The sequence below is a fragment of the Equus caballus genome, chromosome 8 (genome assembly GCF_041296265.1).
Source record: "Equus caballus isolate H_3958 breed thoroughbred chromosome 8, TB-T2T, whole genome shotgun sequence".
NCBI classification, from domain to species: Eukaryota; Metazoa; Chordata; class Mammalia; order Perissodactyla; family Equidae; genus Equus; species Equus caballus.
In genome coordinates this window covers 51285306-51311521 of record NC_091691.1, presented here as the reverse complement: position 1 = coordinate 51311521, position 26216 = coordinate 51285306, and the positions used below count along the sequence as shown (strand labels likewise).

Sequence of the window (26216 nt, the reverse complement as noted above, 5' to 3'; positions counted from 1 at the left end):
GATTTTGTTTAAGCTGAGTCTTTACAGTAGGTATTAATCATATGAAGAGTATTCCAGGCTTAGAGAGTAATAGCATTTGCTAAACTTCAGAAACAAGATGGAATAAGACTTGCTCAAGGAAGTGAAAAAGGTTCACGTTGACCAGATTGGAATGTGAAGCAAAGAGTGGTTAGAAATGAAACTGGTGAGATAAGAAGTAGCAGATCATGTAGGGTTTCATTTTAAGACTTTTAGACGTAATTCCGAGGGTTTTGGGAAGCTATTGAAAGCAGGTGACATGATCAGGTTTGTGTTTAATTTGTTTAATATTAATCTTATTTATTTTTGGATAGATAGTACATTCATATAGTAAGGTTCAAAATGTACGAAAAATATACAGTGAAAAGTCTTCCTCTAATCCTGTCCAGTCACCTGCTTCCTCCTCTCAGTGCAGCTGTTCATATATGAAACACAATATGCACATATACTCCCCTTCCCCTTGTTGTTTAGATGGTAGCGTACTACACACACTTTTGCACCTTGCTTTTTTCCCCTTCACTTAAGCGTACTTTACACATTGTTTTATATCTCATTGTCTTTCGTACTTTCATTTACTTAGTTTTTAATTGCTAACATTTGGATATATTATGCACATGCCATTTTCCACATGTATGTGTGTATCTGCAGGATAAATTTCAAGAAGTTGAGTTGCTGGGTTAGAGGGTTTGAAAATTTTGGCAGATATTGCCAGATGGCTATGATAGAAGTTGTATCATTTTATTAGCGCACTGGAAATGTGTAATTTTGCCTGTTTTCCCACATCCTTACCATCATAGTGTGTTATCATTGTTTTTGATCTTTGCCAATCTGATAGATAAAAAATAGTATTTCAGTATGGTTTTAATTTGCATTTCTCTTATTATGAGTGTAGTTGAGCATTTTTACATATGTTTAGTAACCATTTGTATTTTTTTAAGTGAACTATTTGTTTCTTTTGCATACTTAAAAAAATTGGGCTTTTCTTTTTCTTATTAATTTATGGGAGCTCTTTGTATGTTAGGGAAGTTAGCTCTTTGTCTCTGACATGAATTCCAAATATATTTTTACTAGTGTGTCATTTTAATTTTAATTATGATGTTTTTTGTTTGTTTTTTGCCACACACACAGCATTCATCTTTTTCTTTTATGACTTTTGGATTTTTGAGTTGTAATTAGAAAAGTATTCCTTCACCAAGGCTTTGAAAGAATTTTCCCATGTTTTCTTCTAGAACATTTATGTTTTTCACATTTATATACTTGATCCATTTAGATTTTGTTCTGGTATAAAGTGTGAAGTATGGATCCAACGTTTTTTTTTCTTCCTGGATGACTACCCATTTATCCCACTATCATTTATTGAGTTTTTCCCTGCTTATTTGAGATGCTAGATATACTTAATTTGCATATGTATTTGAGTTTATTTCTGGACTTTAAGTCTTACTTAATTTAAATATATTTGTCTATGTGCCAGTCTCTTGAGATTTTATAATATGAATATGTTTTGATATTTGGTAGTGTTCTTCCCTCCCCCTCCCGTTCTCTCCTCATTGCTCCTCTTTTACAGAGTGTTCCTGTTTTTTGTTGTTGTTTATTTTCCCATATGAATTTTAAGATTAATTTTAATGTCTGGTTAGAAAAAATATCGGTTGGAATTTTTATGGCATCAGGCTAAATTTATAAATTAAATTAGTGGATTATTGACATCTTGAAGATGTTGATGATCCTGCCCTAAAGCATGAACATGGCTTTCCATTTGTTTAAGCTTCTGTAGTCATTCTGTAAAATTTTCTTTATAAAGGCCTTGCAAATTTCTTGTTAAGTTGCAGTAGTTTTTTTGAATCTCTTGGGTTTTTCTGGAAATAGTAAGAGTTTTACTTATACCTTTCCAATTATTATATCTCTAATCTCAATCGTTCTCAAACAAACAGAGGAGGATTGGCAAAAGGTGTTAGCTCAGAGTCAATCTTCCTCACCAAAAAATAAACAAATACATATAAATAAAAATGTAAAAAAAGAAGATATCCATATATTGTCCCTGAGCTAACATCTGTGCCAGTCTCCCTCTATTTTGTATGTGGGTTGCTGCCACAGTATGTCTTGGTGAGTGGTGTCGGCCTATGCCTGAGATCTGAACCCACAAAACCCGGGCTGCCGAATTAGAGTGTGCCAAACTTAACCACTGTGCCACTGATCTGGCCCTATGGATATATTCTTGTTATTAATTTCTAACTTAAATCCATTGGGGTATAAGCATGTACTCTGATGATTTCAGTCCTTTTACATTTATTGAGCCTTGTTTTATGGTCCAGCATATGAGTTATCTTTGTGACTGTACCATGTGCTATTTTTATGTATTCTTTTCAAATATGTATTTTATAATTGTTGGATGCAGTGTTCTATGACTGTTAGAAAGATCAAGTTGGTTTGTAATATTGTTCAGAACTTCTCTGTCTTCAGAGATTTTTTTGGTTTAAATGGTCTGTCGATTGCTGAGTAGATTTTTTAGGTGAGTTTAGAGTAGTGTTTAGTCAAGGGCTAATTATTCCATTTTACTGATGCAAGATCTGTCTTATCTACCCAATACTCCTGTCATGAACTGTTATAGGTCTGAAATGTTATCCTATCTGGAGGCTAACAAATTAGTGAGTTTAGACCTAAGATTTTATTAAAATAGATTTAGATCTAAGATTTTATTAAATAAGGATTTTATTGCTCCCAGAATAGGAAGCATGTGCTCTGTGTTTAGAGACTTCCCTTTTATCTCAGGTCCCATGGGGATGATGCCAAGCAGCTTCGTTGGATGCTGTACATGCAGTAGATTTGATTCATAGCTAACAAAGCCCAAGCTTAGGGAACCCCCAATCTTTTAAATGGGTTGCAAACAAACCTGTCCAACTTTTTGCCCCAGAGAGAGCCTTTATTAACCTGGACAGCAAACAAATCTGCCCTCTGCCTTGGAGGGAGATGCACTCTCCATCTTCCATGCTGTACAAATATCCTTGAAAATTTATTCTGGATCAAAAGCTGTCAGTGCTTCTGCTCGCACAGAGAAACCCATGGTGAATTGTCTCCCAATTGCCCTGTGAATCTTGAGGTTTTCCAGTCTGAGTGTTAGAAACAGGCACTATTCTTGGCCTTGTGGGAGCTCTAGGCACTGCTGCTTCTAGTCCTTCTGGGTGGTCCTTTTCCTGGCCTTGGTTAATTCCCTCACACACTCAAGCAGATCAGTACTTAGGGGAATTTCTTCAGTGTGACTATCTGCAGATCTACAGGATTCTCTCTCTGTATAGCGGTTTCCTCTCTGGTACTCTGTCCTGTACACTCTTTCTTCGTCTCCTCCCCATATTCTCAGCTTTGTCTCCTCAACCCTGGACTTCTTCCAGGCTCTGCCCAGATTCTTCCTTCCTGTGGCCTGGAAACTCTCCAGACAATGAGCTGGGGCAATCATAGGGCTTACCTAAGATTTCTTTCACTGTCCTTTGTTGCCAAATGTCCAGTGTCTTGAAAGCTGTCGTTGTTCTTGTTCCATCTTGGTTGGAAGTGGAAGTCTCTGATGCTTTGAACATTTTCTCTTTATCATTTATTTTCAGCAATTTGATTATGATGTTTCTTAGTGTAGTTTTCTCCTCCTCCTCCTCTGTTTATTGAGCTTGGATCTATAAATTTGTAGTCTTGAGCAAATGTGGAAAATTTCAGCCATTACCTCCTCAAATATTTTTTCTTTCCCATTCATCTTGGATACTTTTATTGCATTGTTCTCAGGTACACTAATCTTTTCTTCTTCATTGTCTCCTGTTAATCCAGTCTAATGTATTTTTCACTTCTGCGTTGTAGTTTCCATCTCTAGAAGTTTGATTTGGTCTTTTTTCTATAGTTTCCATGTCTCTTAACATGCTCGTTTTTTTCTTTGCACTTTTGAAACTATGAATATGGTTATAATAAGTGCCTTAATATCCTTTTCTACTTTTTTCCCCTAATCTTTTAAAATGGGCTACAAATAAACCTATCCAGTCTTTTGTACCAATTGTATCATCTGTGTCATTCCCGTGTGTTTCTATTGAGTGATTTTTCTTCTTATAATATGTTGCGTTTTCCTGCTTCTCTATAGTCCTGGTAATTTTTTATTTTTTGTAAGACATTTTAATTTTAGCTTGTTAGATACTAGATATATTCATGTTCCTATAAATATTCTTGGGCTTTGTTCTTGGACAGTTACTTTGAAACTGGTTGATCCTTTTGAGATTTCCTTTAAGATTTTGAGACTTTCTTTAAGATTTTTTAGTTTGGACCAGAGCAGATTTTAGAGCTATTTTCTTCCTCCACTACTGAGGCAGTACCCTTCCGAGTATTCCACTGATGCCCTGTAAAGTATGAGATTTTCCATTATGGCTGGAGGGAGCACTGACTGTTCCCGGCCCTGTGTGAGCATGGCAAATTGTGCTCTCTGATCATTTCATCTGTTTGTTTCCCTGATCGTGGGTAGTTTCACTACGTGATGAGAGACTTGAGTGGACCTTCTGCAGCTCTTAAGACCTCTGTCTGTGAGCAGCTGTCTCCTCTCTGGTATCCTGCCCTGCAAACTCTAGCTGCCTTGGCCTTTCCAGACTTTCCAGCTCCATCTCCTCAACTCAGAGAGACTGTTGGACTCTGAATGGGTCCCTTCCTTGCGCTGCTGCCTGGAAACTTTGTCAGGGCAGTAAGCTGGAGCAATCATTTGTTTCTCCTTTTGTAGGGACCACTGTTCTGCACTGCTTGACATCCATCTAAGGTCTGAAAGCCTTTTTAAAAAATACATTTTGTACGTTTAAAAAATTTGTACATTTTAAGAATGTAATTTTAGATGAAACGTTAAATCTGATCCCTGGTACTCTATCTTGTCCAAAAGCGGAACTTGGCTTTTAATTTTATAATTATTGTAGTTGTATTTTTGCAAAACTTGGTTTATATTGCTCTTTTAGTTTAGTTGCTCTTTTCTTTTTTTACAATTCAAACTATGTTTCATTAAATCAAACGTAAGTTTATTTTAAAATTAAATCACTAGAAAAATTTAAGATTAAATGTTGTGATTTAAACTTAATTCTCTATAGATTAGAAATTCTCTTTTCTTCTAGAAACTTTTGTATTATCAAATTCATTTTATAGATTTTTAAGGATACCTTTTCTTATATAAATTGTTTGGTTATTTAATTGTAAGTGAATTTCCTAGGTTTTTTCATTCTACAATTAGGAAACAGCAGTTCAAAGGCATACTCACACATTCTTTTCTTTTCATTGTAGTGTAAAATTATTTTAGTGTGAGCATTAAGAATGTTGATTTCAATCCATAAATTCAAATATTCAAGCACAGTAGGAATTTCATTATTTAGAAAATTGTTTTAATGTCAGTGACCATTTAATGTATTTAAAATTTTTTTCTTACAGATCAGGGGGCTGATTTTGGATGGTTCTTCACAGTTAATCCAAGAAGGTCTTAAAAGTGGCTTTCTTCATCCTCTTCTTGAAAAACAGGACAAGTGTAGTGAGCCCATTACTTTACCACTTGATACGTGCAATTTGGCAGAATTATGTGAAATGGCAAAGCATTTGCCTTCTCTGAATGAAGTAGAACTTCAGACGTTACAATTGATGGAAGATCATATGGTTACAGAGCAGGATGTATTTTCACGGGTTGTTGAAAACAACTCAAGCTTTACAAAAATGATTACTTTAATGGGACAGAAATACCTGCTGCCACCGCAAAGCAGTTTTCTTTTGTCTGACATTTCTTGTATGCACCCACTTCTGAACTGTAAGTAATTATTATGTTTATTATTAGAAAAAGTAATTTTTCTGTGGCCTCAAAAGTCAAGAGCTAGTCTGAACGTTGAATGAGGGTCAGCATTTTATGAAGATACGGTAAATACTTAATTTTCTCTGTGTAATTTTTCTTTTAAAAATTCAATTTTAAGTACTGACTTTTGATTTAAAAAAATTTTTAAATTCTTATTATGAACAAAGGGTCAAAAACTAGTCCCCAGGAAAGCAAATACAGTTACTGCTTGTACCCAGAAATTCAGGATACAATTGGATTTGACCAAGTAACTTTATTTAACTTTTCTTTATAGTAAAGTAGAAACACTTTAGATATGCGTATTTATCCCCAAACCATTCCTAGTCTTTTAGGTTACATTTTAAGCTAATGTTCAAGTTTATTGTCTAAAATTTCTTGACATAGTTTCCTGTAGAAGGTTAAACATTTTAAATATTGAAGTCCACATTCACCCAGACCTGAATTTGAATTTAGATTCTGAAGCTTAGAACTGAGTCTTTTGGCTATTCACTCTGTAAAACTGAGCCTCAGTTTCCTAACCTATGGATATGATAATATTTGCATCTGAAGATCATTTTTAGGATTAAGTGAGATAATCTGTATCAGTTGCTTATCTCAGTGATTTGTGTTTTTAATAAATTATAACTATTATAATATTTTAAGGGGTGAGTTATGTAAGAGGTGTATTGATCAAGTTGAATTTAATCTACTATTTATTGTTATTTGGATATTTTATAGCAAAATTTTAAGTTATTAAATAACATAGCTTATTAATGAAAAGTTCTTTTAATTGCTATCAAACTATCTTACACGTGAGTGGTTATTCATGTCACCGTGTCGTAAATTCTTCAAGATAAATGACAGAATAAGAAATTAATGAGAAAATATACTCTGTTTGAACATTTTTTCCATTCTTTTTGATCTTTGTTACTCTAATAGTTTAAAAACTGTTACTTCTTTTAATTTGCATTCTTTTGGTTACTTATGAGATTGTATGTTGACAAAAATATACCTAGGTTTATAAAAGTGGGAGAAGGGATGGCTCTTCCTTACAGTAGAATTCCAATTAATAAATGTGAGTGAAATGATGGAAGTAGGAAATTTCCATTTGTCAAACACCATAGTCATTGAATATCAAAATAGTGGGTAAAAAGTTGAGAAACAGGATATCTGCAGTCTTAAAGTATTTCCCCATAAGATACTTATTTATTAAAAAGGGAAAACTGGAGAAGCTTGGCAGACAACACTTTAACCTAGTAATTAAAGGTAATATCACCAATAATGAGACATTTTGGCATCCTGTACATGTTCCTTTGATGAGGGCATAGCATTGCTTACGTAGTACTCTTGTCAAAAATAACTAACCTAAATTTAATCATGAAGAAGTACCAAATCCAAATTGAAAGACATTCTATAGAAAAACTAGCCAGTAGCCTTCAAAAGTGTCAAGGTCATAAAAGACAAAGAAAGACTGAGGAACTTTCCCAACTGGAGGAGGTTTAGGAGACATGGCAGCTAAATGCAATGTGTAATTCTGGTTTAGATCCTGGACCAGAGAAAAGGACACTAGTAGACAACTGAGAAAATTTTATTATGGTCAATGTATCAGTTATAAGATGGAAGTTATTTCAAAATAAAAAATTAAAGCAAAAAATAAAACCTCACCTAGGTTTGAAAGGACCGTATTAATATGGTTTCCAAGACTTAAAGGGCATTTACAAATTATTGGTGTCCAGGTTGGTGAGCTGTAGTTATTTTCAGGTAGTCTTTGCAAAAATAACAATAGGTGAAATGATATTAAAATCCCAGAGGTACAGAATTATAAGGGAAATCTCTTAATTTTTTTAGGTAAATTATTCTATTTGAATAAATGTCACAGACCCTTTGGTACATTCATTATATTTGTGTCTGTAGTGAATGCACTTCAGTTTTGAGGAACATATTTAGTTTTTAAAGTGATTGCATATGGAAGATATTTTCTAAAATTGTATCTTTGATTTCAGGTAGGAAAACATATGATGTAATTGTGATAGATCCACCGTGGCAGAACAAGTCAGTTAAAAGAAGTAACAGGTAAGTGTAAATAAATTATCTATTAGATATGCTTTCTAAAAGTTATTGTCCTTTGTACATTCTAGTTACATGTGCTAAAACCATTACTTTGTGATATAGGTTATCTGAAACTACCAAAAAACTTTAGTTTTAAAATTTTAATTCCCCTAACTAGATAGTTCTCTTGAACTGGAACTATATATAGGTTATAAGAATGTCAAGCGTAATATATTTATTAATGACTAAAGTTATTGACTGAACCAGTTCAGGGATGTTTTTGGAATACCAAAGGGCAACATTTTTGCCTTCTTTGATATCAAATTCTAAAGTTTAGAAATATATGCTAAAATGTAGTTTTCCTTAATAACTGCTATGAATGAATTTGTCCAGTTCTTACTAGACTGAGCAATTCCTATTACCTTGATTTAAACTTCCTATGAAATTTCCTTCTCTCCACAATTATCTTCAGCTTTCCAATAGGATTTTTTTCTTTTAAAGGTGCAAGAATCATATGAAGAATTTATGTAGATGTTCTCTGTGTGTGTGTTTATGCATGTGTGTAGGTATCTATAACTACATATAATTTTTTTAAACCACTTAAAAATAAGAGAAAGTTGCTCTGAAATATTTCATTCTATATTTCCTAAAAGCAAAGATATTCTCTTACATAATCATAATGCAACTGTCAAAATAGGTAATTAACATTGATACGATGCTCTTATTGATACAGTGTTATCTCATCTACAGACTTTATCCAGGTTTTACCAATTGTCCCAGAAATGTCCTTTATAGCAAAATAAAATTCTGGATCATGCATTACGTTCAGTTGTCATGTCTCTTTAGTATCCTTTCATCTGGAAAAGTTCCTCAGTCTTTCTTGGTGTTTCATGAAATTGACGTTTTTGAAAGCAACAATAGAAAACTAATACAGCATCCATTGATGATTCTTGCCCACATCAGTTATTATTAAGGTAATTGCCAGATGGTGATTGTATAATACCATCTTTTCTTCTATACTTTTACCGTAAATAAGAGTGATATGAATTTTTGAACCATATTTCATGGGCTTATCTGCATGTATATGTTTTATTGACCCCGCCTTCTTCAGCTGTGAAAAATAAGTGAATGTAGAGGCAAAGAAATAAGAGGATTTGGGGGTGGGGTAGGTATGAGTGTCAAGTTAAAGGTCGGGTAGATTGTAGGGATAAGAAAGAGGAGGCGAATAGGGATAAGAATCTTGTATGGCAATTGACTGTAAATTATCTTTTCCCCTTTCATACCTATTTGTTCTTCTCAGTCCTGCTGAAATGTTACCTCTTCCATACAGCTTTTCCAGATTCCTCCAGGCAAAGGTGCTCAGTTTCTGGTGTCATTTAGCAAATTTTAGTACTTTTTATCTGTTCTTTATGTTAGTCACAAGAGTGAGTGATCCGTCCTTTCTGTGAGATTGTGAATATTAGATTGCAAGCTCCTTGAGAGAAGGATGCTACTATATGTTTTTAAAAATTGAGATAAAATTCACCATTTTATCTGACCACTTTAATGTGTACAGTTAAGTGGTTTAATGTATTCACAATGTGTGCAACCATCACTATATCTGATTCTAGAATATTTCCATCATCCCAGAAAGAATCTTCATACCTCCCAGTTCACCCCTTTGCCCATCTCCTGGCAACCACTAACCTATTTTCTGTCTCTATGAACTTGCCCTTTGTGGACATTTCTTGTAAATAGAATTGTATAGTGTATGACGTTTGTGTCTGTCTCATTTCATTTGGCATATATTTTCATGGTTCATTCATATTGTAGCATATATCAGTACTTCATTCCTTTATATGGCTGAATAATATTCCATTATACGGATATACCACATTTATTTATTTATTCATCAGTGGATGGATGTTTGGATTTTTTCCAATTTTTGGCCATAATGTTGCTATGAACATTTGTGCATAAACTTTCCTGTGAACATGTATGCCAAGAAGGTATTGCATCCTGACTCCATGGGAGAGAACGATGGAAGCTCTGTGTGTGAAAAACCCTCCCAGACTCTGATATGACTCTCTTCCTTTGGCTGATTTTAATCTGTAACAAACTATAATAACCTTTACATAATAAACTATAATAAACCTTTCCCTGTAATAAACTAACCGTGAATATAAGAGCTTTCAGTAAGTTCTAGTAGGCTTTCTGACAAATTATTGAACCTGAGGGTGGTTTTGCAAACTGCCCAAACTTCCAGTTGGTTGTAGAAGGGAGGGCGGTCTTGAGGGCTGTGCCTTCAAACTTTGTCGTTTGCCTAACTCCAGGCGATATGTTTTCAGTTCTCTTGGGTATATACTTAGGAGTAGAGTTGCTGCATCACATGGTCACTCTATCTTTAAGTCTTTGAGGAACTACCAAACTGTTTCCCATCATGACTGTGGCATTTTGCATTTTACATTCCTGCCAACAGTGCATGAGCCTTCCAGTTTCTCCACAACCTTGCCAACACTATTTTTCTGTTTTTTTGTTTTGTTTTTTAAAATTATAGCCATCCTAGTGGGTATGAAGTAATATCTTATGGTTTTGATTTGCATTTCTCTGATGACTAATGATATTGAGCCTCTTTTCGTGTCCTTATTGGTCATCTGTATATCTTCTTGGAGAAATGTCTGTTCAGATCTTTTGCACATTTTTAAATTGAGTTGTCTTTTTGTTGTGTTTGTAAGTGTTCTTTATATATTCTGGATACTAGAACCTTATCAGATTTATGATTTGCAAATATTTTCTGCCATTCTCTATGTTGTCTTTTTACTTTCTGTGTAGTGTTCCTGAAGCACAAAGTTTTAAATTTTGATTAATTCCAGCTTATCTGTTTTTCCTTTTGTTGCTTGTGTCTTTGGTGTTCTTTTAAAGAAACCATTGCCTTAACCAAGATCCTGAAGATATAGACCTGTGTTTTCTTCTAAGACTTTTAGCTCTCACATTTAGGTGTTTGACCTATTTTGAGTTTAATTTTATATATGGTATAAAGTATAAATACAATTTTATTCTTTTGCATTTGGATATCCAATTGTCCAAGCATCATTTGTTCCCCATTGGTTCTCATTATTAGAGTTAAGTATTAAATTCAAAAGAATCAAAGAGGCCAGTTCTATAATATTCTTTGGTAATGTGTTCCAGTTTTCTCCAAGAATTATTTTTTTAAAAAACTAGCTTAAATTTCATTTCCTTCCTTTTATTTTAATGAAAATTAATAGTTTTTTATATCTTATTCTTGAATAGGCTATGCAAGTTTAAAAAAGTAAACAAATGTTTGATCATAATTAGCAGCATCTTTGGGGAACAGCTTTTATAACTCTGAATAATAGAATCCTTCCTTTTATAGTATTTTATGATAGTTTTACATAGTACATTTTGAACTTTTTCTTTTTTTCCCCATTTATCCTATAAGTGTATATTTATGATCTCATTGTAGTGACTTATATTGCTTCTTTTCCTCAAATTTTGCTTTTAAAAATTCCAAATTTGAGAAAAGTTGAAAGAGCGCTATGTGAATATCAAATTACCTTTCCCCTAGATTCACCAGTTATTAATATTTCACCACTTCTGCATGCATTTTCTCTCTCTCCATCTCTTGGCTTTATCTGATGTTGCAGACATCATGATTTCACCCACAGATTCTTTAACATGCATCTCTTGAAAACAAGGACATTTTCCTACAAAACTACAATACCATTATCATCCATCGCCAAGAAGGGTACTGTTAATATTGGTAATAATATTATACAATATACATTAATATTCAGATTTCTCCAGTTATCCTCAAACTGTTCTTTATGGCTATGTTTTTGTTTTTCAGATGCAAGATCCAATCAAGGATCACTCATTACATTTGTTCTTTATTTTTCATTTTGTTCCTTGTAGAACGGTCTCCCAGCCTTTTTTTATCTTTCAGGACGTTGACTCATTTTTTTAAGAGTCCATGCCCCTTGTTTGTAGATTTCCCACAATTTGGATTTGTCTGATTATTTCTTCATAATTAGGTTTAAATTAAACATTTTTGGCAAGAATACTGCATAGGTGATATTGCACAGTCTCTATTGCAACAGATGCATATTTTGGAATTTGCTTAGTTGTTTCCAGGAGATTAGAAGGAGAAAATGGAATTTGACTCTTTCATCCTTTCCACCCCCCAGATCAACTCAATTAATAAAATTAAAGCAATCAAGAAATCTGCAGTTATTGAAACCATCAAACTTCAAATTTTTGACCTGATGTTTTTCATACTGTGGCAAACTTATTAGTCTTTTAAAATCATCACTTTGATTATAAGAAATGCTAGTTTACTGGAAGAATACTGGTGTAGATGGCAGGAAACTTGGGTGCATGAGATCTGAATTTGTTTTACTCATTTATTTGTTTATTTGAGAAATATTTATTGATCACTTCCTGACATCATGCATTTGCCATGTGTTAGAACTGGATTCCAGTGTTTATTGCATTTGGCCATTTGGATGTCATTTACTTTTTCCAGAGCAAATATAGTAGTAGAAGCCTCATTGTAGTCAACTGAAGAATAAAATAAAGGAGAGAAAGTAGAAAGACTAAATGCATACCAATCCTTAGCTTAGCTGTAGACAGAATGAGACTGAAGTGAGGGAATTTCTCTCTTCTGTTTCCCTATCCCCCTCTCTCCTTCGTTCCTCTCTCTTCTTTCTTCCATTAGAATCAGAGAGTATAAACATATTTGTAGGCTGATGGTAAGGAACTACTAGAGAGGTTGAAAATGCTGAAGGAGGGGATAATTAGCATTACAAGATATAAGAAGATGAGAATAAGATAACACAGCTGGAGGGATAAGCTTTAAATAGGTGAGCCATGCCATTTTCCTTAAGAGGAAATATATAGAAATAGATAAGTAAAGGTATATAAGGAGGGAGGAAAGGTTTAGGTTGTTGAAGGAGTCTAGTGGCCTGTATTTTTACTGATTTATGAGTTAACTTCATCTGCAAAGAGTGAATTTGGGCAAGGGACTTGAAAATAGGTGAGGGTTTGTGATATTGGCCAAGGAGAAGTAAAAGATTTGAGTAGTTTTGAGAGCCTGAGAATACATTTAATTGACCGAATTCTTCAGTTCTTCGTTTTTCTCCGCTTGATTTTTCCATCTGAAAAAGTTGTGTTGAAGTTGAATTGAATTTAAGATTGTAGATTTGAAGGAGCTGTGGGGTGAGTGTTGGGGGGGATGGGAGTTGAGGGTACTGGTGAGAGGGCAAGGAAGTGATTGGTGATTGGTATTTGTGGAGAAGAGGAGCAAGTGTGGGCAGGAAGAAACTGATAGGCTCAGTAAGGTGGATGGATAGGGCACTGGGTGCTTTGGTGAGGTCTAAGAATAGGTGGGGGATAGGAGGTTATGGCCAGAGATGAAAGTTTATGGTTTCTAAGATGGAGAAAGTGTGAATGATGACAAGGTCCAGATTATGGCCACTGTAACGGAGTTTTGAAGTGGGATGAATGCAATTGTATTTGTTCAGGAGAAGAATAATTGAGGTGTGCACATTATATAGATTGTGCTTTGAAATTATCATAATGGCAGTAATGGCAAGGACGGCAAAGATAATAGCAAGATCTGTTTTGATGAGGTAGAAAAGTCTGAGAGCTTAAGTCCTCATTGAATATGGAAAGTGCGGAGGAAGCGGATTGCATAAGGAACACTAAGGCTAGCATAGTTGGATAGCATCTTTTTCAAAGAGGAGGAGATTTTATGCAAAGGTGGATGAGTTATATAGCCTGGCAGCAGCAGTAGAGGAGCTGGGAGGATACTGACCTCTCCTCTCTCTGGTGTGTTGGAGAAAGGGCCACATTCATTTGATTGGGTATTGTAGAGCAGGTAGTGTTCTGGCAAAATGAAATAGACTTCATGCTATTAATGGCCAGGAGGTGCAAGACTACAGAATTTTTAAATTTTTTTTTTGTAATGAAAGCGTGGAGGTTTCAGAGAGCCCAGTGGAAGAAAGAAGCAGGATGACAGGCTGAGGGTTGAAAATATAATGAAATGTTGAGACAGTAGTTTCAAAACTCATGTGACTGGGTCCCTGTGTAATGTACAGGATATGGAAACAAAACAAAATTAATTTTTAATGGGAGAAAAGCATGTTGTAAATATTAGTAAAATTATTGAAATGCAATGCATCTAGAAGTGATGAAGAAATATAGCCTGACAATTTTAAACTAGTAAAAAGGAAAAATAAAGTTATTTCCGACCTGCATGTAATAATGCATCCACTGGGTGTCACTGTGGCTTCATATTTACTTATACAAATAAATAGCTATAGGAGCTTTGTGTTTGTGGAGTCAGTATTATACAGCTCTTTTCCCTGCTTATTTTTCTGGTTTGCAGTGAAATTTTTTTTTTTTTTTTAAAGATTTTATTTTTTCCTTTTTCTCCCCAAAGCCCCCCGGTACATAGTTGTATATTCTTCGTTGTGGGTCCTTCTAGTTGTGGCATGTGGGACGCTGCCTCAGCGTGGTTTGATGAGCAGTGTCATGTCCGCGCCCAGGATTCGAACCAACGAAACACTGGGCCGCCTGCAGCGGAGCGCGCGAACTTAACCTCTCGGCCACGGGGCCAGCCCCTGGTTTGCAGTGAATTTTGCTAATTTTTTTTTTCTGTTTATTTTTAGGTACAGTTATTTATCACCCTTGCAGATAAAGCAAATACCTATCCCTAAACTGGCTGCTCCAAACTGTCTTGTTATTACTTGGGTGACCAATAGACAGAAGCACCTACGTTTTGTAAAGGAAGAACTTTATCCTTCTTGGTCTGTGGAGATAGTTGCTGAATGGCACTGGGTAAAAGTAAGTTCAGAAGTTAACTTATTTCTTAATATAGCGTGACATATAAGTCACGTAAAGGTAGTATCTGCTTTTTAATTCTTAACATGTCACTGCTCTACTCCTTCAACATGGTCTAATTAAAACTTTTACTTTGATGCTAAATACTTTTGTCTCCTTACTCTCAAGGCGTTTTTTACCTGTTTGTTCTGTGTCTTTTTGTAGTAGAGTCCCACACTCTTGGCCTTAGGAATCACTTAGGGAGATATCAGGATGGCATTTTAAGAAGGTCTGATGTCTGTAGTTAAAAAAACAAAAAAACTTTTGGGAATCTGTCACTAAACACAGAAATAGTCTTACCCTTCATCTTCTTCCTCTTTACACATCCACAATTTCATTCACCCTTTGTGACTTCTTTCCTTCTTTCTCCTTTTTCTTATGTTGCTGGGGATGGGAGGGAAAACAGCAAAGTAACCCAATGTGGGAGGGGTGGGAAGATGGTGGACCAAGAACCTTTCTTACTTTAAATCTTAACTTAGGTCCTCAGTGCCTTTCGTGCTGCTGTGCCTATTTTTGAGAGAAATGATTCCAACTCTTGGATTGGTTGAATGATCTTTAGTATCTCTGCTGGCTATAAGAATACCAAAAAATATAGAAAGATGAGGCCTCAGTTCAGAGTTCATTGGACATCCTTTTAAAGATATATTGTCTACTTAGATAAATTCTGCAGAAGTCCTCCTACATTTTAAAAAGTAAGCCAGGTTATTATCAACTGAATGTTTAATATTTATACAGCTGGTATATTCATTTTAGATAGAGGAGAGTTCTATTTTTATGTGCATTGTGTGTACCTTGAAGTCTACTGGAATATCTTCTAGAAGCTGTGTACACTGTTTATTTGCACCTGTTTCTGGAACTTGGCAAACAAACATTTACAGTTGTATCTTTGCTTTTATCATGTACTTTGGGCTTAACTTTGGTTGATTTGGTATAGGAGCATGACAGGAATAGAAAACCCCACTATGCCCTGTCTGTTATGCCAGTCCTCTTATAGTCAGAGACTGGGGCCAAAGACAGGAAAATGTTACCTTCTGAAATCAAAACTGGTAAAATGTTATTACAGTAAAAACTGAGTCTATTTATTCACTTGCAATAGTAATCAGTTCTAAGAGATGGTATGATTGACCAGAGTTTAAAACAAAAATACAATATATTATATGAAACACTTGAAGGTAATTACACAGATTGTTATAACAGAAGGAGTAATCTGCATTGAGTATAAAGGATATCCAAAGAATAAGAATTTGCCAGTATTTATACAGCACTGCGTGGAAGAGATGCTGTCTCTCATGGGCCCTAGTGGTGATAAAAGGACTTTACTGATTTGGTTTTTTAGGTACCTTGATATAGGGTAAAAAGGTCCATAGATAATAGATATGAATATTCTAACAGTGAAAATATGTATCTCCGTGGTTAATTAATGAATTTATATTGTTATTATAAATTGTGTTTTGAGTTTGATTAGCTTAGGTGAGTCTTTGAAAGTCTGAGGGTGAAATGATAAAATTCAGTTTCTGGGTTTATAATGCCAAGGGATTGGACTAAGTATTGTTTCTCTCATCAATCCTCGAGCTTCTTTCATTATTAATTTTAGTTCTGATAGTATTTAATGACACTATTTCCTATAAATAAAGGAAAATACTTTATTATAGTCTACTTGGTCACATTGCCAGTAATCAGTAAATGTTATTTGAACTTATGAATAAATGAATTAATGATGGCATGGTTTCCAGGAACAAATTTTAATGAAGAGTAGAGATTTTTGTGTGCAAGGTGATAAAATGATGTTTAAAATATTTCTTAATTCCTTATAGCTGTTCTGTCCAGTATGGTAGTCATTAGCCATATGTGGCTCTCAGTGCTTGAAATGTGACTAGTCAAAATTGAGATGTGGTGTTAAGTGTAAAATATACACTGGATTTTAAAGGCTTAGTATGAAAGAAAGAAGGTAACATATCTCAATAACTTTTTTGAATTGATACATATTGCAATGATATTTTAGATATATTAGATTAAATATATAATTGTGATTACTGTTACTGCATTTTTACTTTTTTTTTATTAAGATTATGATAGTTTACAACCTTGTGAAATTTCAGTTGTACATTATTGTTAGTCATGTTGTGGGTACATCACTTCACCCTTTGTGCCCTCCCCTCCCCTCCCCCGTCCCCTGGTAACCACCGATCAGTTCTCTGCATTTTTACTTTTTTTAATGTTGCTGTTAGAAAAATTAAATTATGTATGTGGCTTGCGTTTTGTGGCTCACATTATATTTTTATTGGACAGCACTAGCCTAGAGGTTTAATAATTTCTTTTTCTTTTGTGGAAGATGTAGTGATAGGGGAAAAAAACCCTTTCCTGGATATTTACAGATGTATGATTTTTTTTTTTTCTTTGACTCTTTCCTATCAGATCACCAATTCAGGAGAGTTTGTATTCCCATTAGATTCTCCACACAAAAAGCCTTATGAAGGTCTTATACTGGGGAGAGTTCGAGAAGAAATTGCTTTACCATTAAGGTAGGGAAGATGATTTTTCAAAATTATATAAATGTATTAATTGTTATGCTTTTAAAAATTATTGACACAATGATCATTGATTTTCTTTAATTTTTACATTTTTAAAATCTGAAAATGGCCCAAACTAGATAAGTGTGAATGTTATAGCATGTGAAATTTTTAATATTATCCTTTGTTTTATCTGTAGTTTGTCATTATTGTAGAAAAGAAAATTATTGGAAATGTCTCAATACATAAATTGTTGATTTCTATTATTGTTTCTTTCTTCAATTTATTTTAGATTCAGATACTATTTGAAAGGTGAAAAAAATCAAGGCAATTGTGGCTTATATATTAAAAAATTGCCCTTTAAAATATAATTTGCTTTGTTGTTTTGTTTTAATAGGAATGCAGATGTAAAAATGCTCCCCATTCCAGATCACAAGTTAATTGTCAGTGTGCCCTGTACTCTTCACTCACATAAGCCACCACTTGCTGGTAGGTTTTTATAAAATAGAATTGTTATGACTTCTGTCAAATTGAAAAAAGGATTGAATTTAGTATTTGAATGGTCTAGAGATTTGGAAATTAAGTCAGATATGTGTTATTTTAATTAATATTTTAAAATTTTATAGCAGAATTTATGAATTTTTTTTTTTTGAGGAAGATTAGCCCTGAGCTAACATCTGCTGCCAATCCTCCTCTTTTTGCTGAGGAAGACTGGCCCTGAGGTAACATCCGTGCCTATCTTCCTCTGCTTTATACGTGGGATGCCTACCACAGCATGGCTTTTGCCAAGTGGTGCCATGTTCGCACCCGGGATCCGAACCGGCAAACCCTGGGCCACCGAGAAGCGGAATGTGTGAACTTAACTGCTGCACTACTGGGCTGGCCCTGAATAGTTTTTTTTTTTCTTTTTGCTGCAGAAAGATTTATTGTTTCCATTTGGTCCACAGCTTGGGAGGGGCCTCCAGGCTGGTTAAAACGCTGCCTAGTGGCTGCAGGGAGAGGCTCAGGCAGAAGCTCTTGACACCAGGGGAATGCAGAGGGGCCCCTCAAAGGCTTCTTGGCTCTGGATGCTCCTAGTCGTGCTTGAGGATGAGCCATTAGAAGACATACTCACCCAGCCCAGCCTGAGGGCAGGTCAGCTTGTGGAGGTTAGTCAAGTAGTCGTCCCTCTTCTTGATGAGTTTCACCTCCTCATCCAGGAAGTGGTTCTCCAGAAAGTCACAGAGATGGGAGTCTGTGCAGTCAGAACCCAGGATATGCAGACCCCAAAGCACCTGGTTCAGATTCTTATTCAGGGCCATGGTGGCTTCCATGAGGTCCAGGGCTTTATTCCGCTCACCTTGGGAAAGTTTCTTCATGTCCTGGGAGAGGGTGTGGCTGCGGTGCTGGTTTTGCATCTTTAACCAGGCTTGGCCAACTTGCCAACTTGCAGAAGAGTTAACCCATGTCCTCCAGAGCCACGTCATCGCAGTCAAAGTAGAAGCCCCAAGAGAGGCAGGTGTAGGAGCCCTACAGATGCAGATTGACCAGGTGGTTGATGGCGGTCTGCCTCAGTGGAATAATTCTGATGGATCTGGGAGCTCTTGCTTGGTTGGCAATAAGGAGCTAACCACCGAAAAACAGTGTTGGCTTGTCCCAGAGGTTGTGACTGGAAAGGAGGTTGGAGGGTGAGCAGAGGCTGGAAGAAGGGAGTCCCCAGGTATATTCTGTACAAACACTGTTGAAGCAAGATCAGATCCACCAGACGACCAGGCCTGCTGCATAGATTAGTTCTGTATTACCTCAGCCTTTCCTCTCGTGCCGTTTTTCAGGTTCTCCTTACTATCGGTTACTTATGACCTTGACAGAGTGGAGACTGATGGGGCATCTGAGGACTGTAGTTCAGCGAGGAACTTAATTTTACTACCAGGGCTTTATCCTTTGCTTGTTCTAAGACCAAGAGCTCAGAATAGCAGTCAGAGGATGGTTAGAATTCCCTTGCTATTTGGTAGAGACTCTCAGTTTTACGTTAGGTAGTGTTGCTCTTCTGAACCGTGGGGAAGGTAATTGCTGCAGCCTGCAGTTCCTCCTGGTCCTAATGCTCTACTGTAATGTTCACGGCTCAGTGAAACTGAGCAGCAAGGCATAGTGGGAAGTGTTGGCTTTGGAGATTGATTAACGTGAATTTGTATCCTGGCTCTGCCACTTGAGTGAGTTACTCTAGTCATTTTCCACCTCAAAGCCCTCATTTAAAGAGAGAATCCTGAAATTTAATCTTTCAGAGTTGTGAGGATTGGTTATAACATATTTGAAATTCTGTAGCGTATATTAGCTCAGTAAATGCTAAATTTTCCAAGTGAGAGTTTAAAAAAATAGGAATGTAAGTCCTTGGGAAATACTGAATTTGGTATTCAAAGTTTACTCAAAAAATTTTACTCAAGTTTATTCAAAAAATTTCTTCAGGAATATATACTTTATTAATTTGGTGATCCCTGCTTAGATAACCCCAAACCGTCAAGCTTCCACTCAGGAAAACTACAGGCCACCAACCTATCATACTGTTTTCCAGAATATGGGTTACTTCATGAGCTAGGATACATAGGAAATTGAATACAAATTCCCAAAGGGATTTTTATTGGTAGCACTTAGGATTTCTATTATCTTAAATCACTTATGCAGAAGAGTAAGTGTCACTTCATTTGAGAAATATTCAGATGTCTACCTGTTGATCCATTCTTGACCTAGAGAGATTCTCTGAATAATCGCCTTTAAATTTTGGACTATCATAGACTCTTTAATACATTAACTACATGCCTTAAATGAAAAATGAGATTGTACTCTTCTTGGAGGAAAAAAACTATGTTTGGCACCAGTTATACTCGATGAAGGAAATATAATTTGTATTCTTCTCATTTGAATTTTCTTTTTATCAATTGGTGAGTACCAAAGCTTAATTTAGTGTTTGTCTTAAGGCTGTTTTTTGCTTTTAAAAATTCAAAAGCTAAGACCCAAAGCCTTTCATTCCCAGTGCTAGTTAAACTATTTATCAATTCCTTTAAATAGAATAAAATTACATTTGAAGATTAGCCTTAGAGACAAAGTTTTAAAATAGTGAATAAAAATTAGCCTTTTATCAATAGTAATAAAAATTAATCTATGAAATGCACTTCTGCCATATTTCCGGTAGAGAGCAGCACAAACACATTTTTAGGATTGAGAACATTTGAAAACAAAAGTTAGATTTTTGGGGAAAAAGTCTGCATGACTTGATAGCATATAATCCTTATGTTTTGGTTCAGTAGTGGTAGACAAGAAGTGTTTGTAATTCTTTATTTTGAGTTCATGTTAGTATATAGCAAGTGCATCTATTTTAGGTGTAGAGCCATACAGATTAAAGCCACTAGAAAGCAACTTTCGGATTTCTGCAGTATGTTTTACTCTGAAATCATAACTCTAAGATTTGAGATAATATATGTTCTATATACAATGCTTAGAACTTTGCCATGTAAATAAATATTCTTAAACTCCTTTCTACAAATTCATAAAGCGAGCTCTTCTCTCTTTTGCTTCTAGAAACACCAATCTTTTCTTAAAAGTTTTAATTTGTTTTTTCCACTACAAAATGTAAAAAAAAAAAAAGACCAAATCGGCAGTATATTCCATTTCAAAATGATACATTTACTCTACTTTTAAGTTTTGAAGCTTCCTCTTAAAGATTGAAAGATAAGCCGTCAATAGCTATGGCTTAAAACCTAACGTTATAAATGTGTAGTCTTAAGTTTAAAGATTTAAGGTAGAAAAATTATGAAATAAAAGTATTTTAGTCAAGATTTTTTTGTATTTACTTTAGAGAGATTTCCACTCCTTTTTGCTACTTTACTCACTAACAGTTTCTATTTGAAGAGTAAAACATAGTTTAATGAGATGCTATGCACTGACATTTGAGCCACTTCTCCAGCCCTGCCAAAGGAGACTGACTGGCTATGCATGGATTACTTCCTCTGCATTGGTTAGAAGTATGTTTTTCTAATGCCAGATGTTATGTGATTATCTAAGTATAAAAATGTGATGCTCATATTTAAATCTATACATTTGAATTTACTTTTTTTATTGAGATATGATTGACATATAACATTGTGTTAGTTTCAGGTGTACAACATAGTGATTTGATACTTGTGTATATTGTTGAGATGATTGCTGATCACAAGAATAAAAGTCTTGTTAACATCCATCACCACACGTAGTTACATAATTTTTTCTTGTGATGAGAATTTTTAAGATCTTGCATTTATGATGCAATAAATACTTATTTGAAATTAGTAAGAATAAAGCATTTCCATTAATTTGCCTTTGTTTCTTTCACCTTGTTTTGAAATTAAGCATATATGGTTAACATTGTAAAAACGTTACTGCTTGATTTTCTGCTTTCTCAACTAGAAAGAAAAAAGCCATGCAGAAATGTGTTACATTGAGAAGGTAGGAGGTGGTAAATGGATTTCGGTTGTATGTATTTTTCCACTCCAAGTACCTGGCCATCTTTTTCTATTAGATTGTGAGCTCTTAGAACACATGAATGTCTCTTTCCTTCGTTAAGTCCCGGAGCACTGATTATAGTAGGTGCTCAGAATAGTAAACATTTTTGACTGGCTGACTCCAGTTCAGACTCTAGTTTAAAGTTCTAAAATAGAATTGCCAGCATTTTTGTACTGAAAAACTGAACAAACAAGCAAAAACAAGCAAACAAAACCTTGCTTCGGTATCACCTCAGACCACATTAAAAGTGAATCGAGGTCAGTAAGGCATTGACTTCATGGGGAAAAAATGGAAAAATGATATAGATTTATTATCCTCTAAGACTCTGGGGAAATCTTTCAAGTTTAGTAACATTACTTATGAAAGGACTAGAAGTCTTTTTGTCAGTATCTTCTATAAGTTATCAAAGCCCAAATTTGAGTTCAGTTGAGTTATAGGCAATACTTTTAATTCTTTGACTTTTGATAAACAGGACCAGTGCTTTCAGACAAATAAACAATTATTTTGCTGTGAGAGCAATTGAAGAACATTATGAAACATAAAATCTTTCATGTATTGTCTTTTAAACTATACCTATATCAAGTATTCCTAAGGAATCTTTCTCATCCCTAAAAGGAATTTGATAGATTTCTTCCAAGCTCAATCTTGTAGAGCAATTAAGAACTATATTTTACCCTGTTCTAGTGACTTTTCATTCCTGAATTGTTATTTTCACACCCAGTTCCTGTAACGTGGTTAATATAGCTAACCAGCAACGTGATGAAGGTTAAACTCATTTAAATGTTTGTTATCCAAATGAGTATGTGCTTTAAAAAATAGTTTCTGTGGCATTGTTTTCTTTCTGTTAGGGTAGATAACAGCTCTTTAGCCAATATGTATATGAGGATCTTTTTCCTCAACAATATATGATTTTCAGTAGTTTAATATATTGAATAAGGAAGACTTAATGGTGGAAATTATATGATAAAATTTTAGGTAAAGAAGGAGATATAATTTGAGAGTGAGGGGACGTTCTTAGTACTACCAAGTTATAGCTAAGGTAGTTTAGTTAGTTTTTGGTTATATGTTCTGAATATTTCCGTCTGTGTCCACCTCTTCATTTCCTGCTCTTTCACTGAAGTATGTTTGCGGAGACGTATATTTTATCTTAGTTTTTTAGGTGGGTTGTGTTTGTATTGTTCCTGTGGACTTCTTTTTCATGCATGGATTACATTTATTAAAAGATAAATTGAGTTAGTACTCAGGAGATATGTCAGCAGTATTGGAAAACTGAAAAGTCACTGGTATGGGTGTTAAAATCCTCATCTCTCATCTATAAATGAAAACCGATAAATGAGGACTCCTGAAAGTTCTGATGGTATTGTTCCCAGTCTCAGGGGTATTTATTTCAAATGTCTTTCTAATTATAAATAGTAAAGCCTGTGATGACATCCTTGAAATTAATTTGCTGTATTTCTTTTTAAGGAAACGTCCCTGCTTTTCTACTCTTAACTGCTAAAATGATATTGATTCCTTTCTTAATAATAATTTTTGTGTTTTTTCTCTTTTTTGGACAGAGGTTCTAAAAGACTATATCAAGCCAGATGGGAAATGTTTGGAATTGTTTGCTCGAAATTTACAGCCAGGTTGGACTAGTTGGGGCAATGAAGTTCTCAAATTTCAACATGTGGATTATTTTATTGCTCTGGATTCTAGAAGCTGACTATGATCTTAAAGTTATGATTTTCTTCAGTTTTTCTTCACCACTTCTCCTTTTATTCTAACGGATTTTTCCTTTTATTACCAACCAGTATGCTTAGACATGTAAACAGGATTTGGTTTTTCAGCAAAATGACCAGAAGTGACTAGCCTTCATGTAATTTTGAGATGAATTTGACTTCAATCGCAGTAGTATTCCACATTATTCTAGAGTCAGTACAAATAAAGAGGTAAGCAATTCGAAGGATGGCAAGACTTTGTTATTTGAAAAAGTTCACAAAGCATGCACTGTGGACCAGAGGTGATAATTCTGCCTATGGATGTGTTTTGTTTGGCCCATACAGTGTTGTAAAAAATTTGAACCATCTTTCTAAAATATCAGGAATTTCACATAAAAGTCCAGATTTCTGCTCCTCTTTACACATCAGAAGCTCTGGCTACACCGTGGCTGGTGTTCTTTCCTGGCATCAATCTGCAGGACCCAGTGGTGGCAACTCACATGGGAAAGACGGTGCTCTCCAGTTTACCACAGTACCACTTGCTCCCTGCTACTCACTTATATTGTTTACTTGACCCTATACAACCCGAATTTACAACCTCTGTTATGTTCTGGGAAAAGTATTGAGACTTGCAAGGTACTACATCATTGTACTGAGTTTACGAAACATTTTTGGAGGGTTTTAAATTGCATTCAAGGTCACTTTTAAGTACTTCTTAGTTTTGTTTGTTTTTCTAGAAAAAAATTAAAAAATATTTCTTATAAAAAATCAGAAAGTAAATACTGTTTATGATTATGAAAAACATATTTATATTATTTACAAATTTTCTACAAATAATTTGTTTACTAAGTAAAATGTTTACACTGAAATTATTCTTTGAAAAGCATGTTGACTTATTATGTATAACCTTTTAGAAACTCTTGAAGTATAATTTTCACGTAATAAAATTCTCCAATTTTCAGTGTAGAGTTTGGTGAGTTTTGAAAACATATATATGGTTGTCTATCACCGTAATCATGATATAGAACATTTCCTTTACCCCCAAAACTCATATGTCCCTTTTCAGTCAGTGCCCTCCTCCCACCCCTGGCTTGGCAAACAATGATTTGTTTTCTATCATTAGTTTTGCTTTATTATTATTATTGTTATTTTTGGTGAGGAAGATTGGCCCTGAGTTAACGTCTGTTGCTAATCTTCCTGCTTTTTTTTTTCCTCCCCAAAGCCCTAGTACATAGTTGTATCTTCTAGTTGTAAGTCCTTCTAGTTCTTCTATGTGGGATGTCACCACAGTATGGCTTGATGAGTGGTGTGTAAGTCTGCACCCAGGATCTGAACCTGCAAACTCCAGGCTGCCAAAGCGGAGGGCACAAACTTAACCACTGTGCCACTGGGTCGGCCCTAGTTTTGCTTTTTCGGAATATTATATAAATGGAATCTAAAATATATAATCTATTGTGTCTGGCTTCTTTCACTTAGCATTTTGAGAAAAGTATTTATGCTATTTACAAATTTTTTACGAATGTTTATCTACTAAGTAAAATGTTAGATGGAAATGATCATTTGACAAGGTTGCAAATTTGTTTACTGATTTTGCCAAAGAAAAATATTACTTTTTCAAGTTTGTTCATTCTTTGATTGTGTGAGTATAGTATCAGAGGTTTAGCTTTGTATTTTTTTTTGTTGCAGTAACGTTGGATTATAACATTATATAACTTTCAGGTGTAGGTCATAATATATTTTGAATTCTGTGTAGATTACATCATGTTCACCACCCAAAGACTAATTACAATCCATCACCACATACATGTGCCTAATTACCCCTTTCACCCTCCTCCCAAACCCCTTCCCCTCTGGGAACCACTAATTCAATCTCTGGTGCTATGTGTGTGTTTGTCATTGTATTTATCTTCTACTTATGAGTGAGATCATATGGTATTTGACTTTCTCCCTCTGACTTATTTCACTTAGCTTAATACTCTCAAGGTCCATCCGTATTGTCACAAATGGCTGGAATTCATCATTTCTTATGCCTGAGTATTACTCCATCATGTATATGTACCACATCTTCTTTATCCATTTGTCCCTTAATGGGCACCTAATTTGCTTCCAAGTCTTGGCTATTGTGAATAATGCTGCAGTGAACATAGGGGTGCATGTATCTTTATGCATTTGTGTTTTGAAGTTCTTTGGATAAATACCTAGCAGTGGGATAGCTGGATCATATGGTAGATCTATTCTTAATTTTCTGAGCATACTGCATGCTGCTTTCCATAGTGACTGCACCAGTTTGCACTCCCACCAGCAGTGTTTGAGGGTTCCTTCTCTCCACATCCTCTCCAAAACTTCTTTCCTGTCTTGTTAACTACAGCCATTCTGATGGGAGTAAGGTGATACCTCATTGTAGTTTTGATTTGCACTTCCCTGATAGTTAATGATCTTGAACATCTTTTCATGAGCTTGTTGGCCATCTGTATATCTTCTCTGGAGAAATCTCTGTTCAGATCTTTTGCCCATTTTTCAATTGGGTTATTGGTTTTTTTGTGGTTGAGACATATGAGTTCTTTGTATATTTTGGCTATTAACCCCGTATCTGATATATGGTTTGCAAATATCTTCTCCCAATTGTTAGGTTGTCTTTCCGTTTTGTTGATGGTTTCCATTGCTGTGCAGAAGCTTTGTAGTTTGATGTAGTCCCATTTGTTTATTTTTTCTTTTGTTTCCCTTGTCCAGTCAGACTTGGTA

The 26216-nt window shown here is 34.9% G+C and overlaps 1 protein-coding gene across 6 annotated transcripts in view; it reads left to right on the top strand.

Annotated features, from left to right (window-relative positions):
* The window catches only part of METTL4 (methyltransferase 4, N6-adenosine), a 31692-nt gene extending 6659 nt beyond the window's left edge, over positions 1-25033 (top strand). For 5 of the 6 annotated variants that reach the window (XM_023647546.2, XM_070275579.1, XM_005612779.4 and 2 more), the window contains 6 exons: positions 5440-5806; positions 7831-7900; positions 14545-14719; positions 17171-17277; positions 17663-17754; positions 23334-24440. In XM_023647546.2, the coding sequence (XP_023503314.2) occupies positions 5440-5806; positions 7831-7900; positions 14545-14719; positions 17171-17277; positions 17663-17754; positions 23334-23479 (957 nt within the window). In that variant the 3' untranslated portion in view covers positions 23480-24440. Of the gene's footprint in view, positions 1-5439; positions 5807-7830; positions 7901-14544; positions 14720-17170; positions 17278-17662; positions 17755-23333 lie in introns of all 6 variants that reach the window. The other variant, XM_005612778.4, reaches the window with a different exon arrangement.
* The last annotated feature ends 1183 nt before the right edge of the window (positions 25034-26216 follow it).